This window comes from Solanum dulcamara, chromosome 6, assembly GCF_947179165.1.
Source record: "Solanum dulcamara chromosome 6, daSolDulc1.2, whole genome shotgun sequence".
Classification (NCBI taxonomy): Eukaryota; Viridiplantae; Streptophyta; class Magnoliopsida; order Solanales; family Solanaceae; genus Solanum; species Solanum dulcamara.
The window spans coordinates 59325124-59345963 of record NC_077242.1 but is presented as its reverse complement, the minus strand read 5'-3'; the positions used below and the strand labels follow the sequence as shown (position 1 = coordinate 59345963).

The 20840-nt window shown below is 35.1% G+C and overlaps 1 protein-coding gene across 1 annotated transcript; it reads right to left on the bottom strand.

Annotated features, from left to right (window-relative positions):
* Positions 1-285: 285 nt before the first annotated feature.
* LOC129891201 (alpha-aminoadipic semialdehyde synthase) lies at positions 286-19880 on the bottom strand. Its single transcript, XM_055966479.1, has 25 exons — positions 19741-19880; positions 18704-18996; positions 18528-18614; positions 18313-18442; positions 17950-18123; positions 17695-17777; positions 16341-16457; positions 15213-15288; positions 14562-14733; positions 13846-13942; positions 13595-13761; positions 13100-13157; positions 12049-12189; positions 10600-10935; positions 9976-10056; positions 9704-9769; positions 9126-9243; positions 7902-8031; positions 7293-7372; positions 2669-2827; positions 1788-2025; positions 1516-1624; positions 1287-1445; positions 1130-1199; positions 286-538 (listed from the first exon to the last, which is right to left on the bottom strand). The coding sequence occupies exons 2-25, from the start codon at positions 18950-18952 to the stop codon at positions 486-488; spliced, it is 3150 nt and encodes a 1049-aa protein (XP_055822454.1). The 5' UTR covers positions 18953-18996; positions 19741-19880; the 3' UTR covers positions 286-485.
* Between the last annotated feature and the right edge of the window lie 960 nt (positions 19881-20840).

Below are 20840 nucleotides of genomic sequence, written 5' to 3'. Positions count from 1 at the left end.
ACCTTCCTTGGTGTTCAGTTTCGTGACGTGCACCTAAGTCACAGATAACGCCAGCACGGTTACCACTAGGCTAGGGCTCTTTATGTCCTTGTTTTTTTGGTTTAGTCGAAACATTAGAACCTTTTAAAAAAATGTATTTATTCCTTTGAGACAATCGGTGGCTCCTTGACTTTGGTGAGTGCAGTCATTGATATTAAAATTACTTTTTTATTTTTCGAATCTCCTAAATAAAAATTCTAGATCTGCCACTGAGTTCAAGCAATTAAAATTACACGGTACAATATCTATGAGTAACTGCTCAGACATTATTATTATTTGTATCTAATAGAGAAATTCTTATATAATATACAACTTTATTTTCTTTGCTACAATCAGAACTCTTTACACTTACTAGTAATATGAATAAGCCCTTCAAAAAAAAGAGCTTTTGATTATCAAATTGGTAATACCAGAACCAACTTGTACAAATTAAACGTCATTATTGATCATTCAATCTTCTCCAGCAACTTGAAACCATATGCTTCCAAAATATCCAGTGCTGTAAATTTACAGAAAATGAAATATTATGTCACTGACAGTTTTTACAATCACAACCAGAGCTGAGAAATGATAAAAATAGGCACAACATTTATCCGTTGTATGCTATTATTGTTAACTTCTGATAGAAAAATAGAATGATTGAAACTTAAGCACACATAGAGGGTGTAGTTGTCCTACATTATCTTTAAATGAACACATATTTTACTACAATCAATTTATAAGCCTATTCAAATCATGTTTTTTCACAATAAACATTTTCCATCAAAATCATTTTCTATCATACCAATCACACCTAAAAAAAAGGGGCAGCTTGGTGCACTGAGCTTCCACTATGCGCGGGATCCGGGGAAGAGCCAGACCACCAGGGTCTAGTATGCAACCTTACCCTGCATTTCTGCAAGAGGCTGTTTCCATAGCTCGAACCAGTGACCTCCTAATCACATGACAACAACTTTAATAGCTACAACAAGGCTCCCCCTTCACAGTGGTGCGGTGAAGGTGGATTATCCATTTCTATGCAAGCAATGCATTATTGCCAAGCATTTTTTTCTCCCTAGACAAAAGTTAGAAACCCATGGTGCTGAACTACCTGGCTCGTAGACTTCTGGATCAATAGGCCTTAATACGCCATTTGCTTTAATCTTGTTTGTAAGTAATAACTGCAATTGGCAAAAGAGAGTACACTATGGCTTCATCCATAACACAGATACTTGTGATCATTAGGCAAAAATTAAATAGAAGAATACCAGAGCTCCAGTGGCTGCAGGAATCCCTACTGTAAGAGCCATGGCCATTGTGATTTTCCCATTCTCTGTCCTCCCCAATGCCAAGAGTGTCGATCTATGGGTTTCAGCATGGTCGTCTGGGTAATCTACTACCACTTCATGGTGTAAAAGCACCATATCCTGACACAAGTGATATCAGTGATAATCCGGCATGTAATAGGCTGACATAAAAAGTGATTATGAGAAGTACCTGCTCTGTTTTGGAGTATGCTAATTTCTCTTCCATGCGCAAACATGTAACTTCAAATGGAGATTTGCAGGATGATGGTATTTCTGTAGGCTCTTGAAATCCCAAAAATCTATTTGGATATCAAGTAAACCCCTTGTTATTCAACCAAAACATGTTTCTAATGAACAAGAAACAATACTTCACATTTTATACCAATATATTCGCTCTAAAGAACATACTCATTCAATCCTTCAAGTAGAACTGATTGACCTTAAATAGTTGTTTTAACTTACATTATTGTTTTTGCTGTCTTGACTGCAGTGTCCTTGTCTTTGACAATCCCAAGAGCTAATATCCTATCTGTGATGTATTTTTCATCAATTACTGATTCAGGAAAAATCATTCCATCGATTCCAAGAAGTCCAAGCAAAAGCGCTCTGTGTGTGGGTCTGATCCCATCTTTAAGAATCTGAGTAGATTCTGTACTGAAGAATCCAATCTTGACAAGTGTCCCCATTATTTGACTAAAACCTGCGGAAAATATCAATCCGTAAGATGTCAACCAAAAATCTGATGATAAGAAAGCAATCAAGTCTACTACTCCCACAAACTCAAAGAATTACACACAGAGAGTAATTTTGAGCATTTATCTCACCAGTTTGTAGTTAAATGGGAAGTAACTTTGTCATTTCAAAATTATATTTAGAAGAAACATAAACCAGTTAAAACTCTGAAGAAGTTACCAAGTTTTAGACAAGGTTTTCATTTACAAAGAAATACATAAAACCATCCCAACTTGAATAACTTCCAACTTTTAGACAAGGTTGTCATTTACAAAAATAATTCCACATGCTTGACTAAGAAAAAGATTTAGGTGCTTCCATGTGAGTGGCATGTTACAGACCTAAATAAATAAAAGCTTGTAGACGAGGTAGTCACACAATTCACAAGAATAGTTGACTTGCCAAAACCATAAAGCGGATTGACAATTTGAGAAGGGTGGTGTTTCAACTTCTTTTGAACTGTTTTCCCCTTTTAATGCATTATATGGATGTTAGTAAAAACTTAAAGCTCTCTTTCTAGTGCCATTATTCCCAATTTCATTTAAGCCATTGTCAGAACTCAAGTCTCTTTAATAAAGAGCTTTGTATGAAGGCCAGTAAATGTAACATGCCTTCATAGCGTAGTGTTCCTCGGAAGATGGTCGATGCTTCTTCTGCTACACCATATAAGTCTCCATACACTAAGGAGTTGCGATTTGGGAGACACTCTAATGCAAAGGCTGGAAAATCAGGAAGACGAAGCTTTGCAGCTGAATCATAAAGCTTCTGACCTGCATTTAAAATATTGTTAGTAAAGCAAAAGCACATAAATGACAACCACCACACATGCCATTGGCCCATGAATGGTGGAGATAACTTAGGAGATGGCAGTTTGAATTTTGAAAAGCTAGTATGGATTATCATGGGAGATGAATAGCTATTAATTTTGGCTGCGAGAGACCAAAAAAATATAATGAGGACAAAAACTCTTTAGGATTGTCTAAGGATACATAGGAACCTATCATCTGCATATTACTGCTATATAGACTTAAATCTTAGTAATATACATAGTTAGATTTAGGCAGCAGATTTATAGGAATCACTGCAGATTCATAGGAGTCACTCTTAATTTCTTTCCTTAGTTAGCACCTAATGTATTGTATTTATTCACTGCTCACCTATTGGAATATAATAAGATCTTCCATTCGATTACATGGTATTAGAGCCTATAGGCACGTGTTCTAGCTGAATTGATTGGGCTTTGAATTTCCGACATTGGCTGGTCATTTAGGGAGAATTTCAGTTCTGTTTTGGTGTTAAAATACAACTTGGAAAGTCTGTTCATCACCTCCAGGTTCGTTTCTATTCTGCGACACTGAATCTGGTTTGTGATTTGTGGTTCTGTGGCTGCTAGCTTCTACTTCAGTTCAGATAATTGGTGTTGTGTGGGCATAAGCTGCCGGTTCAGGATTTCTTTCTCTGAACTACTTGTTTGGGTATTTGATTGTTCACTGCTTGTTCTAGTCTACTGGTCAAGTACTCAATTCCTTTACTTTGGGTTGACAACTGGTTTCTTGGCTAATAATTTTTTTTTAGACTTTGTTCATCTGTGTTTGTAGGGTCACATACATGCTTCTGGTTATATTTGTTGTTGATGAGTTCCTCGGCTACTTAAATATTTTGAGAAAATGACTGAAATCGTGGCTCCTATGTCTTCAGATAAAAGAATTTTGGTTTTGGCGGAAGAGTTTGCAAAATTCTCACAATATCAAAAATTACAAAAGGAATCTATTTCAGTTAATACCCTTGTTGAGTCAGGAAAAGCATGTCTTATATCCTCTTCGAATAAATGGGCGATTGATTCAGGTGCCACAGATCACATGACAAGTAATCCTGATATATATTCTAAATTTCGATCACATGGAGCACTCTCTCCAGTGACAGTTGCTGATGTTTCAATCTGTAATATTAGATATGGGACTGTAAAACCAACCTCCTCCATCTTGTCATCTGTATTAGGTCTACCAAAGTTAGCCTTCAATTTGATGTCTGTTAGTAAGCTTACCAGAGACCAGAATTGTTATATCTCGTTCTTTTCCGAATTTTGTTTGTTTCATGATCTGAAGACGAATAAAGTTATTGGTAAAGGATATGTATCTGATAGTCTTTACATTCTTGATGAATATTGGGAGCCTCGACTTTCTGCATACTCTAGTATTATATCTCTATTTGAGGCACATTGTCGATTGGGACATCCTTCTTTGCCTATGTTGAAGAAGCTCTGCCCTCAGTTTTAGAATATTTCTTCACTGAATTGTGAGTCATGTCAATTTGCCAAACATCATCGTATCTCAACAAATCCAAGGATTAATAAGCGTGCGGAGTTGGTTTTTGAGTTAGTTCATTCTGATGTTTGGAGACCATGTCCTGTTGTTTCCAAAATTGGACAAAAGTATATTGTCACATTTGTGGATGATTTCTCTCAAATGACTTGGATTTATTTCATGAAGAGTCGTTCTGAAGTGTTTACTCACTTTTGTTCCTTTTGTGCTGAAGTTAAAACTCAGTTCAATACTTTGGTGCATATTCTAAGGAGTGATAATGCTAAAGAATATATGTGAGAATTGTTCCAGTCCTACATGAGACAACACGATATTCTCCATTAGACTTCATGTGTTGATACACCCTCTCAAAATCGAGTTGCTGAGAGAAAGAATAGGTATTTGCTTGAGACAGCTCGAGCACTTTTGTTCCAAATGAAGGTTCCTAAACAATTTTGGGCCGATGCAGTCTCTATAGCTTGTTTTTTGATTAATCGCATGCCATCGACTGTTCTTGTTGGTAATATGCCTTACAAAGTACTTTTTCCAAAAAAAGTCACTATTTCTGGGGGAGCCTAAGGTGTTTGGAAGCACGTGTTATATTCGAGATGTTCAGCCATCTGTTACCAAGTTGGACCCTAAGGCATTGAAGTATGTTTTCTTAGGCTATTCTCGCCTTTAGAAGGGGTATCAGTCTTAGTCTTATTCTACTGAGCTTGGTAAATATTTGGTGTCGAATGATGTGGTATTTTCAGAGACTACACCATTCTTCAATGCACCTCCCATTTCTACTACAACTTAGGGGGAGGAAGATGAATGGTTAGTCTATCAGGTTACTCGTGTTGTGACAAAACAATCAGATGATGTTCTTCAATCTCCTAGTTCCCCTATTGAACACCAATTGACAATTGGGCCTACGGCTTCCAAGTTTATTCGAGGAGACGAGAGATCGATGATACATGTTCTGCACCAGTTCCTTTGTTATCAAATCTTTCTTCACCCGATCCTTCAGATGATCTTAATCTCCCTATTTCTCTTCGCAAATGTAAAAGGACTTGCCAATCCACGTATTCCATTGCTAATTTTGTTTCCTATGACCGCTTATCCTCTATATCAAGGTCCTTGGTTGCTTCTTTAGATTCCATTTCTGTAGACAAAACAGTGAAGGAAGCTTTGAATCATCCAGGATGGTATGATGCAATACTTGAGGAAATACATGCCTTAGAAGAAAATCACACGTGGGATTTGGTGAATTTACCTAACAAAAAGAAACCAGTGGGATGTAAATGGGTGTTCACAATTAAAGTTAATCCAGATGGTTCTGTGGCAAGACTTAAGGCCAGGCTTGTGGCTAAAGGGTATGCTCAGACTTATGGGGTGGATTATTCAAACACCTTCTCTCCTGTTGCCAAACTTACTTCCATCCGCTTGTTCATTTCTCTAACTGCTTCTGAGAATTGGCCTTTACATCAGTTGGATATCAAAAATGCATTCCTTCATGGTGATCTTCATAAGGAAGTATATATGGAACAACCACCTAGTTTTGTTGCTCGGGGGGGGGGGGGTATAGGAAAGTCTGTTATTTGAAGAAGTCCTTGTATGGCTTGAACAGAGTCCCTGAGCTTGGTTTGGGAAGTTCAGAGAGGTAGTTTGGAGTTTGGGATGAAAATGAGCAAATGTGATCACTCAGTCTTTTACCGACAACTAGTAGTTGGCATTATCCTACTGGTTGTGTATGTTGATGACATTGTCATCACAGGAAGTGATTATACGGGGATCTCTTCCCTCAAATCTTTCCTGCATACTAGGTTTCATACGAAAGACGTGATTCAGTTGAAATACTTTTGGGGTATAGAGGTGAATAGAAACAAGAAGGGAATTCCCTTGATCTTCTTGCAGACACTGGAAAGTTGGTAGCTAGACCTTGCAGTACTCTAATGGTTCCCAATGTGCAGCTTATGAAAGATGACGGTGACCCCTTTGATGATCCCTTTGATGATCCTGAGAGATACAGGAGGTTAGTTGGGAAGTTAAACTACCTTACTGTGACTCGTCCAGATATTGCTTTTGCAATAAGTGTTGTTAGCCAGTTTATGTCCTCGCCTACAGTCAAACACAAGGCAGCTTTGGAACAGATTCTATGTTACTTGAAAGGAGCCCCTGGAATTGGGATAATGTATAGCAATCACGGTCATACTCGTATTGAGTGTTTTGCAGATGCTGACTATGCTGGATCCAAAATTGATAGGAGATCGACTACAGGCTATTGTGTCTTTATTGGAGGGAACCTAGTTTCATGGAGGAGTAAGAAGCAAAGTGTTGTATCTCGATCCAGTGCAGAATCTGAGTATCGAGCTATGTCACAGTCTACGTGCGAGATTATGTGGATACATCATCTTCTAACTGAAATTAGGTTGGAACATCATTCACGAGCAAAACTTTGGTGTGATAATCAAGGTGCTTTGCATATTGCCTCAAATTCGGTGTATCATGAAATAACTAAACATATTGAGGTTGACTGTCATTTTATTCGTGAGAAGATTCAGGAAAACTTGATTTCCACTGGCTATGTGAAGACAAAAGAGCAAGTAGCTGATTTGCTTACAAAGGCGTTGAATGGAACTCGAGTTGATTATCTTTGTAACAAGCTGGGCATGATCAATATATATGCTCCAGCTTGAGGAGGAGTGTTATAGAATGTATATAGACTTAAATCTTAGTAATATATATAGTTATATTTAGGCAGCAGATTTATAGGAATCACTGTAGATTCATAGGAATCACTCTTAATTTCTTTCCTTAGTTAGCACCTAATGTATTGTATTTATTCACTACTCAACTATTGGAATATAATAAGATCTTCCATTCGAAGTTAAGTACAATATACTTCTTCCTGGGATATAAATCAAAACAGTTCTTATGCTAAACATCTCACCTTCAACATGGATAATTTCTCCTTGATATCTGTAGGCTGCTGGATTCCACCCAGCTCGTATAGCTCCGGCTGGACTCCAACTACATATTGTTTCAACATGACAATATTAATAATGAGTAGAATAATTTAGAAATCAACAGAGTAGGGAGAATACTAACAATTAAATGATAACAGATAGATTATTTCTACTTCACTAATAACCAAAAAGGTAAGATAAAAAACTAACTACCACAAAATGGAATGCGGTAAACATCCATGTGAATATATTATGTTCAGTAGGTTAAAGAGGATAATAGATCAAGTGAGTGAACATAAATAATTATCCGCTTTACGTGTATGCGGTCTTACGTTGGGAAACAGAGAAGTTACTCTCTAGTTCAAAAGTTAGTTGAGACGGTTTAATCGCAAAGGAAAATGGAAACGTTGAGGAAATTTAAAAAGGCCAGTTTATGTGCTTTTCATATGCAACAAGTGCCAATGAAGAAAGCAGAAGAAATACACCACAGCTTTTTGCAAATATGTCATATCAAGAAGCTAACACAATTGAGCTTCTCAATATTGACAAGGTAATCTTATTGAATCAACATTCAATTGAATTAGTAGGCATACCTGAACTTATAAGCTAATGGGTTGTTAGCAGCAGCTGGAGAGGGTAGACCACCACAGTAAGAAACGAAAGACCTGATCTTTCCCTTTGCTGCATGGGCTTGGTTGATCATCTTCATCGCCATCATATGATCTACAACATAAAATAGGTGCCACAGTTAACCTTTGATTGGTAAAAGCATACTTGTCTTCCCAAGAAAGATTTAGACTAATAACACAAATTTACAGAAGCAATTTTATTGCTCGTCAGGCACTTATAACTCAGCTAAAAGCTATAACATTTATCTCAGCAATTTTCTATGATACATCTGAGCATTCCCTTCCTAACTCATGTTGTTTAATTGATTGATAATCCCAAGACTTGTTAATGTATCTTACATCTCCAGTTGCAACTATTTTTACCGCTTCAACTAAATTTAATTCAATTGACATAGTTTTACATGCAGTGAATGTGAGACAATTAATTTAGAATATTAGGTTAGAGTTGTAATTTGACTTCTTTCAGATGAGAAAAAGAACAAAACCACATTGTAGTTCCAGTTTAATTATTCAAAATGAATTTGGAATTTTTCAGTCTGGTTATTGGTGCTTATCTTAGTTATTGTTGCTCAAACAATTAGCTTACAATTCCGAAATGGGAAGTCTTACTAGAGAGGGAAATGGGAGTAGTACCTAATTATGACTTGCATCCTTCTTAATAGTTGCAATTTTATGTATATTTTTCTGGTCAACACTGTACAATCTGCCCCTTGGTATAGATTATTGGATATTTTTGTGTAAGAGCATACACCTAGAATATGAGAATTTTTGGTTTTGTAGTTTCTGGAGTTTCATGGGACTTTCCTGTATTTCTTGGTAAATCTTTCTTTTTTTAGTTTCCGTAAAATCTAACAACCAGAGACAAGTCAAATATTTGATGGAGACCAAAAGATGTGCTCACTATTGGCAAACTAAGGGACCATAGCTATTCAGGAGTATTGTATGGGACCAGTTTGCACCTACCCCAATAATAGGGACTATTTTTATTTTCTCGAACTTGGAAATGCAGTACTATCTATTACCTGCACAATCACATTCAGAGGAAATAACATACCATGAAGTAGTTTCCAACAAATTCATTGAAGCTCTTATTCAAGTTACTTATATGAAGGAGAACATTTAACTGAGAACAACTTTGTCACAATAAAAAGGAACAGTAGAACATTTCGTTTTCTCAGGGAAGGTTACCTATTCCTGGGTCCAAGCCCATTTCACCAAGAATAGTAATTCCAGCAGATTTTGCATCTTGGTCTAGCTTTAACATAAAATCATCAACGTAGCTAGCTGTGACAAGATGTTTCTTCAGCTGCATCAGGACATTTCAGGTTGCACTTTAGTAGGTGTTAAGCAGAAGTTCAGGAGAGTTCGATAGATATTAGCTTATAAATGTTGGGATTTTTCCTCAGAAAAATTTGTAAAGACTTTATGATTTCTTAGCCCATGATATGGTCCGTTTGATTGGATTATGACTCAAGATTCATGTGTTTCAGTACATAATCTAGGGGAGTTCTTTTTTATGTGGTTCAAGCCTGAAAGGACTCTTACATTGTTGCTCACCATCCTCAGGCATCTTCAAAGGGAATTTTGAACCCATAGACTTCTAATGAAAATTCAAGAACAGATTTCTACTTAACCTATGCTAGAAATCAAACTGTTCAAGACAAAACTTCTAGCTTTACCATCCTCTTTTATTATGCATAGACAATAGGAATCTGTAATTACAAGGAGATGATTAAAAAGAAAGGAAAAGATGGGAAAACAAATACCTCAATGCATGCTTTTGCTATAATACCATGGCAACTAGGAGGCAGTAAGCTGATGACAACATCAACCTGCTCGATGACAAAAGTGACAGCATGAGACAGAGCCACTTATTTACAACATACATAAATTCAAAGAGAGCAAACACTATGTATAGTATTAGGGAAGGTTTCACAAAACATAAAATATCCTTGCTACTACCATTTATTGTCTAAAAGGCCATTTTTTCAAAGAAAAGAATATTTCACCGCAATAGGCAATCAAAAGATAAAAATACCTGTGCGATGCAGCTAGAAAGAGACTCGTGACTCGTAATGTCAAGCTGAATTGCTTTTGCATTTGGAATACCTTTAGTAACCTGTAATACTGAAACATGATTACTAACGGAAAAAAATAAAGCATAGAGGTCTATAAGTGAAAACATAGAGCTCAAAGCATAACATGCAAATAGTAAATGAAATTATATTGTCAATAACCAAGATGACGACATTATAATAGATAATTGATAACAAAATAAGCAACAAATAGAAATTGTCACTTCATGCTGTAACAAAATCCCAATGCACGGAAGAAAAGAACAGACAAACCATAGTCATGGACACAGGGTCAGGGAAATACATTACATTGCAGAAGAAAAGCTGATGAAAAAAAGAAAATGAAGAGGAGAATCAGAGAAGACGAGAATAATATGATGTGGAAAAAAGACAAGGACATACGAAGAAATAAATGTTACACAACTACTAAAAATATAATATTAGGACAGTGAAGACACAGACTTATATGAAGATTTGTTAGTGAAAAGACACCATCAAACATCCAATGTACAGAAATGAAATCACGAAGTTCCTTTTTAAGCAAGAGTGATCAATGAAGTCACATGAAAATTGATATACAAGCATACCTCCTCCGCATCCTTCAAGTACAAAGAACCAACAATCACTTGGACACAATTTTGCTCTTCAAAATCAGCAGTTATAGATGATTTCAGCCATTCCCTAGATGACATGCTACCAATTGATGCTAAAAGTTCTGCAGCTGGTCTGCAAACCCGACCAGCACCTAAAATTAAGACGTTCTTTGCATCATATTTCTCATCCATGATTGTTTCTTGGAATTCCCCAACCTTCAAAGAGATGTTGTTTTCCTTGTCTCGAGATCCCAAAGAGTTACTTGAATTAGCAAGGGAAGTTAAAGAATCAACTATTTTATCTAAAACTGCTTTATCTTCAGCTCCAACCTGTCCAAGATAATGAAAGCAAAAGGGAAGTAAGCATCATCAAGTTTTACATCATGTAGAGGTAAATATTCATGACTGAAGAACCCATAAGAAACAAACACCTTAATCTCCACCTTAACCAAGAACAACATGAAAATCCCAATTTGAAGTTTTATTTTGACATTGAAATATTGAGCTATACAGTGGGAACTGTAGCTTTAGGATTATCAACAGGAAGCTGAAAGTTTTAAGGTGACACTAGAAAGTAATTGGTGTTTTTGTCTTTGGTTATTGGGTACCTTGACAGTCTATAGAAAGGTCCGTGTAATTCTCAGGAGAAATGCATTGCTTTGTTTCTTTCAAACTATCTCCAAAAAAGAGATGAGACATCAGAAAATTGAACTCTCTTATGCCAAATCTATGAAGCTCTATTCCTTTAAAATATTTCAGTCTATGAAAAGCAAAACACACTTGTAGGTTACATAATCATGAAAACTATGAGAAGTTCACAAAATTTTGTATGATCAAAGAGAAGAATTTATGTAGCTTAGGGGTTTTCATTTGTGAGAACACTTCTACAACAAATAGAACAATTACAGCGTGAAGATAAAAGTATTATGAAGGGCAGAGCACCGAAGTGAAACTGCAGCACTGCTAAAATGATGGGAATATGACATGTTCGCGAGAGAAGTATAGTTACAACTATTATGTTTTTGGGGTTTCGGATTGCTAACAACTTGAAGATATGTAAAGTCAGTTGCTTTTTCGTATTTGGTGCATTTGGCTAGAGTATGGTGCAAGAATATGAGTATCCCTCCAACATATGTAGTGAGATAGAATAGCTACCCTGGATTTTTTTAGTGGTATATGATTGCAGGGTTGTTTTTCAATGAATAGCTCTCTTGGAACTTCAAAGAGATTGGAAGAGAACAATTTTTACAAGTTTCGAAAAAATATTACATGGACGAACACCTTCATATAAGTTTGTAGATTCCACGAATTCTATCATGTTAGGCAATGATTGTCATTCTGACTCTCTTTTATCTAAACATTCTTCTAATAAAAGAAGTGCATTATATGTTTAATAACATTCCTTCTATTTGAAGGTAAAATTAGATTAAGAAAACAAGTAACCTCCAATTCTGAGTATGACGAAGCACTTGTGATTTGACCAACTTGGCACTTCACCAAGTGGAAGGAGCCACCTGCTGCTTCAATAATATCCAATGCCTCGTTTATGAGGAATTTATCAAACAAATGACCACTTAGAGATACCTGTCAATTTCAGATGATGGAGTACATGCATAAGAAGATAAAATCATCAAAGAAATAAGAAAAGTATATATTCCCTCTTAACTCAGCAGTGACTAGAAATAACTATTCGCAGTTACTAATTAAAGAAGTAAAATCCAGAACCTGTAAGAAGACTCAAATGCCCAAGACCCTATCAAATTGCCTATTGGACCAAGCTACCAGGAAACAAAAATTGCTTATTAAGTAGAAGCAAATGCTTTTTAAAAAATCTACAGGATAAAGATACCCCTATTAAAATTCAATTACCAAACTATCATAACAAAATAAAGACAAAACCTAACCTCATACAATGTCAACAATACATCTAGGACCAAAGTCTCATAAACATGCTCCTCTCCATTTTGTGATTTATTTTTAAAATTTTAAAACTAAATAAAGTGAAAAAACTTAATTAAGGTCTTTCATAATAAGTATGTCAAATCACTTATCTAATTATACTAATTGTAAAGTGGATCTTTACATGTCTTTTTAGTCAATTGATGCTCAAAAGCACTTTTGAAAAAATTGACCAAAAGAAAACTGCTTCTATATTATACTTACAAAAGCACTTGTCAAATGATTTGGTTAAATGCAGACTGCAACTATCTTAAAGTTCTTCTTCGAAAACTCCATTTTGCCAAAAAATACTTTTCAAAATAAACAAATTTTGGAAGTTTGGCCAAACAAGTTAACTTACTACATAGAAAGCAAGACTAGTTTTTGACAGTGATTGCCTGTTTCTCTCTGAAAATTTTTTAAGTTTTGAGATCACACCTTTTACTTGGTCATTTTGAAACCCCTTTCCGTATCAGATTAATTACTAATACAAAAATTCCATATCCATATGTTCAATTAATAAAGATAATAAAATAAAGAACACATCGGAATTTACCAATACGGTGTATTTCTTCCCGTTACCATTGGAATTTGAAAGAACTATTGAAGGGTCACTGCCAATCAAAAGATAACAGAACATCATTACTTCATATTACAAAATACAACCTACTTCATATTAGCTCCAGAAATTTTATTTCAAGGCGTATGTTACATGGTTTACAAAATTTATGGACGTCAAAGATAACTGAAAAGCACATAAAAAGTTTAATATAATCTCATGTTATGCAAGTATACACGAGTTGGGAATGGATGATGGTAACATAAGAGACAGTTATCTATCACAGACACAGAAGGGATTTTTTAGTAGCTTCACTTTAGTTGAGGATTTGACCAATGGACAAGAAAATAACTGGTTGATGATTACAAAATATCAAGACCAGAAAATACCTATTGCTCACAGAAATTCAATATGTGGTTTATCCAATGGTTTCTAAAAGGGTGGAGATAAAAAGCACAATAACAAAGAATAAAGTTAGCATGAATGACTTACTCTAGATCAGATTTGCGCATTCGAGGTATGTATTCGTACAACTGAGTAAGACCTCCATAATGGGCTATGCAAGCTCTCTTTAAGTGTGCAGGTAACTCCTCAAGATTTCTAAAGGAAGCTAAGCTTCCAGTAAAGTGGGACAAAATATCTCCGAAATGTTGGGATGCCTATTACATCAAAGAATAGCATTAGCTACAGATATCATTAAACTCATAGACAACTGTAGTTGGTATGCTTGATGTTGAGATTACCTCTTTCGCAAACTCAGTAGGAAGAATATCAACAGCTGAACACATAACACCTTTACCTTCTAGGTCATAATGATATGAATCATTGTAAGGTTCATACCTACGATCCATGTTTAATAAGTTATAATGACCAGGAAAGAATTATTTAGATGCATTATTTAAATTAAATTGGAAATGAACATAAGATGCTGAGTAAAAGAAATATTTCCAAATAAGATGATGGAATCTAGTCCGTGAGAAACTAAACAGAAATACCATAAAACTTAGTACAATGCATTCAACTTATACCCATTAATCCCTGCCAGAGAGAAAACACTAAGGAATGACAGTTAAATTTATCGCACTCTGACCATGCCAAGAATAGACCTGATTGCGTTACGAAAAATGGCTCCTGACGAACAGTAGTAATTTGAGAAAATTAGATGACCTAAATACATACAAGTACAGAAATGTGCAATGCAAGGGCTCCAACTGATTATACGTTTGAATTTCTTGTTTAACTGCAGATAGGCTTTAGGTTAATAAACCTAAAGATGTTTCATATCTTTCCCCATTTCATTTTTGAATAAGAAACTGCTACACCATTAAAGCTGCACTCTAACCATCTTAGTTTTCAATAAATGCTATGGAGCAAGGAGCAGTATATAAAGTATATTAGAAAAGGAAGTAGGAAACATATTGACAGATACTATAGAATCTTCATAACAAGCTAAAAGTACCTGAAGAAAGGTGAGTCTATTGGTGTGGTTTGGTTGATGAACTCAATCGAGCCTCCGACGTCACAAGTTATGTCACAGATTCCAACAAGTGGGCATCCATTTCTCATAAGGTCTTGAATCTGCGCAGTAGTCAACAACCTAGGAAACCTTCTCTCCCAGTACATACAATTTACTGGAAGAAGCAGGAAGAATTAACAAACACGCAGTTTCACAAAGTTGCTTGAAAACATTATAAAAAGAAAACTTAAAAGACTTCTTGTACTTGTTACAGTAGAATTGGTGTAACAAAGTTCAATTACATAGAATGTCAAAATAAAGAAAGTCAAAACTGTTAAATGATAGCTGATGCAGTTACTTGCATAAGAATGTCAAGATCATAACTTTTATAAATGAAAATTTTCTTTTAGTAACACTATTATGGAACTCATAAAAATATGAAGAAGACACTAGGTTTCCGTATAATACAAAGCTCTAGGTGACGAGTCTTACAATCAAGCATTGAAAGCTTTGATTCACTCATGAAAACAAATGCATGCTCATGATGTATTGTGTGTAGTCAGAGCAAGCAGCAAATACATAAAACTGGATACTGAAGTAGATTTCCTAAAAAATGATTAGAAAATGAACAAGAAATGCCTGATCATCACTGACCTATGACAGATGCATAAGGAGCTATTTTCTCATGGAAAGCAGGTTTGTATTGCTCTGGATGTGCATAGTAATCAGCCTGAATGAATGACATGTCTATTGTTAGCGTAACTCATAAGATAACATCATGGTAGGCAAAGAACTTGGATGCTTTCATTTTCAATGATGTTAAATAAAAAGGTACCAAAAACAATGTGCACAAACTCATAATTTTGATCATGTTCCCTTTCCCATTTTTAGTACTACAAAGACCATAAAACTACCAAATCTAAAGAAGGAAAGACTCCCTGATATCTTTATTCTAGTTAGCAAGAACAGACACTTGTTTAAGGTTCCAACAGATAAAGAAATACCCATCACTGAGATAAGGAAATCTATTCACCCCAAAACTTCAAGGAGCCCTCAAGTCTGTTACTGGGTAAAAAGTGGGGCGGAAATTGAAATGGTCAGTATTATTCTAGTTGTTATAACAATGTCTGATACTATATCATTCACGAACAACAGGTTCAGAGTTCCAAAGTAAAAGTCCAGATGACTTCAATGGAAACCATTATCAGAGTACATAACAACCATGACATAAGAGAAAACGTTTCGTTCTTGATATTTGGCAGTTGATATATGTACTGGTTTGATATATTGAATTTTGAAATAGTACCATGATTTTTTCATATGCCTTTAAAATATTTTGAATTGTTAATTATTGTGACTTATAGTATTCTTTACGTAGTTTCCAAACATGTATATTTTATTTTAAAAAACTTGAAGATTCTATATCCAAATTCACGGTTTTCTAAAATTAAGAAGTTTGACTTTCAAAATTATGGAGCCACATAAATTGGCACAGGAGTAATAAAGAGGGAGGAAACTGGATTTAGGCTATAAGGGACATTTAACCAGCTTTTTCCTCAAAAGAAAATAAAAAAGATAAATTTCATTATTCAAGCAGATTTTAGCCACATCTCCACAACTCTATTTTTCTCAGCATTTCATTACCCACCTATGCAAGAAGGACCTAAAATGTATCTAACGCATATTTTAATAATACAAGCAAATTAAGTACACATGCTATTAATTTTAGAAAAATGAAAACTATAAAGAAGGCAATCATACTTAAACACTAAAGGTATGTACCTTATTGAAAGATTTTAAAGAATTTAAGTGTTCCACCATATCTTGGCAGGTTGCTACACAACCATACACTTGAAAGATTCTCTTTGATGGCTTCTTCGATTGAGTAAGATCCCTGGCCTGCATATGAAAAACAGATTTCTGTAACACAATGTTATGAATTTTTTTTAACTCAAGCATTTGAAGTACAGAAAGTGAAGATTTGGCACGTGGCATGAAAAATCTTAGAGATCACTAACATTTAAGCATCTTGTTGATTTAAAATTGGTACGAAGAACAAAATCTCGGATGTTACACTAGATAGAATATACCAACTCTACAACTATTAGTGAAACAGTTTCTCAAAGTGAATAGAAATTAAGGGTGTCAAGGGGCCGGGCTGAACCACTCTAGTCCACCAAAAAATCAACTCGGCCGGTCTGGGGTCCGGGTTAGAGGGACCGGTTCCAACCGATCCGATATTTATTAGGCAATATCTGGCCCGTGCCGGGCCAGGTTTCTTCCAAATAATATTTGAATGTTACAAAAGTTGTAACTTATGAATTGTTCAAATTAAAGACCACATTTTAAAGAGTAAGATTTTAAAAACTTTTAGTCTTGAGTAAAAATTTAGTTTATACTTTATAACAAGTCTTTTATTTTTAACTACTAAATAATTATATTTAATTAACTATCAAACTACAAGTCTTTTCTTTTTATATTGTATAATTTTTTACTTAGTTACTTTGTAATTTATTAAGTTTTAATTTTATTAAAAAAACTAACCGTTCCTAATATTCAGAACATTATTTAAATAAAAACTTCAAATGTGTGTTTAGAGTAGCTGAAATATGACCTTTGAACCGGGCCAAGTACCCGGTTACCAGTCCCGGGTCACCGGTTGGCCAATTGACCCGTGTAGGATCTGTCCAGGATGCGCCCCAGCCCAGCCCCCTTTTTTTGCGCCAGTCCAGTCTGGGTGGAAACTGGTTCGATTAAGTCCGGTTCCGCGTCAGCCCGACCCATTAGACAGGCATTTAGAAATCACAGATTTCGGAGCTATAACCAATACGATTTTGATAATTTATTTCAATGGAAATAAAATTAAAGGATGAAGTTTCATGTTAAACTATTAGTCGACCAAATAATGGATGGATCACATAATAAGGTTTATCTTCTAATAATTGAATATAAACCTCCAGCTACCTCTGTAGCTTGAAGGTATTCCCTTCTCAGCAGATTAATATAAGAACATACTTTCAGTTACGGTTTCAGAAAAGTTGAAAGAAGTAAAGTTGGCAAATGAAAGATAAAAGCTCAATCAAGTGAAGCAATATCTATTGATTACATTGTCTTAAGAAAGTATGCTCAATCTTACCGTCTCATGTAGCTCTGAAAGTTTTCTTGGATCCACAAATGTATGAGGAAGAAGCTTAAAAATTTCTTGTGCTCCACGAGACACTAGAACAGATATCAAGATTTATTCAAAAGATATAAAATGAGAAGTTTTATGGAACAGATTGTGAAAAGAGTGGATCAAGGAAAGAGGTGAATAGAATATATCTTGAATAGAAGCTGAACTAGACATGTCAATAAACTGAAATTAGTGAGCCTAAGTTACTGTCCACTGTACCATTTCCAGAACCAGTGAAAACAAATACAAGAGGACAGATTCCTGATGGAAGTCCCATAGTCGCAATCTCTTCACCAACAGAAATTACTGCAGCCTTAGCCGCAGCCAATGAAGAGTACATGTAAGATGAGCCGAGTGAGAGAAAAGGTGTTGAGTAGCCATGATTGAGATACCCTGACATACGCATCCTTAAGGATTAGAAAAATGACAAAGGTACAAAAGAAGAAAAGAACATACATGCGCACACATTTACTGGAGTCTGCAACGAAGATAAACAGCAGGGTCTATGTTCATACAGAATCCAACAAGAAACTATACATGAAATTCAATAAATCATCTTCAAGTTACAAACAAAATGCTTACAGAGTCCTAATCCACGTAGAAAATCAATCATTCCAGCTCTACCAGCAAATTTTCCAAATGCAAGTAACCTCTTTCCAGTGTCTTCAACTATAAGCTCATAGTCGAACAGAGATGCCCTTTCAGCTAAGATCTAAATATCCATCAAAATGTTGATCTCTCAGAAAACATTCACCACGCCTGTTCAATCATTGCTGACTAGAATTAGAGCTACATACCTTATCCAATAAGGGCATATTTTCCTTTTGTGCCTTGTGAGTATGGGAGAAGAAGGCATAGGCCCTATCAGGAAGAATCATCTCCAACTACAATTCAAGTTAAATAATCATCACCTCAAGAAGCAAAACTCAAGAAGTCAATCAAAATTTTCTTTTTGTTAAACAATAATTAGCACCTTGGGCTGTTTGATACCCAAGATGAGACCACATTGGGACAAGTCCTCTGATATCTCACATCCAACGTCTTCATAGAGAGCATCATGATGAACGCGCTTCGTAGATGGCTGCACAATGATATGTGACACTCCAGTCTTACCGCTGCCACCATGCAGCAGTCTAGCACAATGTGAAGGAGTCAGAGGCGCCCTTCTTTCCCACTTGTTGGTCGCCTCCGAGAGGATACCGACAACTCCATTTCCAAACATTATGAGTGGCCAAGTATTTCTTGATGAAATTTTGGCAAATTATCCTTGGAGCCAAAACAAAGAAACAATGAAGACATTAGCAACAACATACCCAGTGGAGTCCCACACAGTGGGATCTAAGGAGGGTAGAGTATACAACTCTACCCAGACCTTACCCCTTTCTCAAAGGTAGAGGGATTATTTCTTATAGACTCTCCACTCAAGGAAAAGAAAATCAAAGCAATCTAGAAAAATAAGTAACCAATGTAAAAAACATAATAAAGCATGTAGAATAGTAACTATAGCAAAATAATACAATATAATCAAGATACAAGAAACAATAGACAGTAACAAAATTGAAGGACAAGTAACTACAAGAGTAAAACTTCAACTACTAGTATGGAAGGATTAGCTAGACAACGCTATATTAGCTGCTGATCTACTGCCCTAATCTATGTCCTCCACAAGCTACTATCTAAGCTACTATCTAAGCTCATATGTCCTCACTAAGCTGAAAATGCACAATGAAGACACTAGCACCAACTGATTTTCAATTAATCACAAAATAAGTGATCCAAGTTAATCTCCTTTAAGCTATTTCAGTACTCTCAGAGCAGAAACCTAGCTAGAAATCAAATGAGGATTAATTTTTGACAGGATCAGGTAGAATTAATTGAAATTTTCAATATGGTAATTCTTATTTTTGCTAAAATTACAAAATCAAATTCACATAGAAGTTGCAAACGTTACAGAAATCCCCCATTTCACCATTTCTGCTAACGAGAAAAGCAAAAAATAAAAAAAATTACCTGACTTGTAGAGTAATTGTACTGATTTTTTTTTCCTTTATGACCTCTTTAAACGTTAAGTCTATAATGTCGAGCATGAAAATTATAATGGTGAGCAGAGCAAGCAACAAAGTGTATTTATTATGAACTTTGTTATTGAGTATAAAAGAAAGAAAGATATATGTCCAAATCAAGTAAGTAATTTTAGTAGTTGATTGAATTGGTTCAATTTTTTATTTAGAATAGAGATGGCGACTGGGAACTGACGTGTCGTCATTATCGAAACGAAATGGATTATTATTAGAGAGAAAAAATGGATACGTCTTTTAGTCTAACTAACGTAACCGGTTAAATCTTTACGTGTCGTTCATTTCCAGAGCAACTCATTTGTCCTCTTTCCTATTCTACATGAACTCAACTGCTACAGCTGAAAAAGATGAGTGTACTAATTTTTGGCTTTTTCTCCATTTCCACGTGAACTAAACTTCAACATCATCCTGACGATAAATTCAAAATAGTTTCTTCACTAATTTTGGTCCTTTTAAGTTTATTAATAAAAATTAAAGGGCATTTGATAAGGATGTATAAGAATAATTTTAAATATGATGTATTAATAATATTTGTATTAGTTGTGCTTGCATTAATTATTCTGAGATTATATATTATGCAGTATTTGATTTAGTGTATTTAAAATACTAAGATTTATTGCATAATTTCTATTATAAAAATACCCTCTACATATATGGTGGAAGAGATTTTGAGAGGCATGCATTAAAACTTTTTGCATTACTAATATCATGAATTTTTATGTATTAGTGATACACACCTCAAGACTCAATAGATTGAAAATGTGTACCAAACAACATACTAGTAATATACAAAGCTAATGAATGCATTATTTTCTTAATACACTCTACTAAATTACCCCTAACAGTTTTGGTCTTCATTAAATATTTAACAATTTATGATTATAAATTAATTTGATGATTTAATGGAAAAAATGATTTAATTATAAATATTAAAAAGATCTTATTAAATGCTAAAATATGCAATACAAAAAACTGCATAAGATACTACAAGGTGGAATGTTTTGGAGACCCTTGTTCTTGACTCGAATTGTC

What these genes read in the sequence shown, in the direction of transcription:
- LOC129891201 (XM_055966479.1), bottom strand. Translation starts at nt 18,952, where the DNA reads ATGTTTGGAAATGGAGTTGTCGGTATCCTCTCGGAGGCGACCAACAAG. An exon ending in TTTCACTGGTTCTGGAAATG is followed by an intron (nt 17,778 to 17,949) that starts GTACAGTGGACA and finishes TATCTGTTCTAG; the next exon opens with TGTCTCGTGGAGCACAAGAA. An exon ending in CTACTGAGTTTGCGAAAGAG is followed by an intron (nt 13,762 to 13,845) that starts GTAATCTCAACA and finishes TTGATGTAATAG; the next exon opens with GCATCCCAACATTTCGGAGA.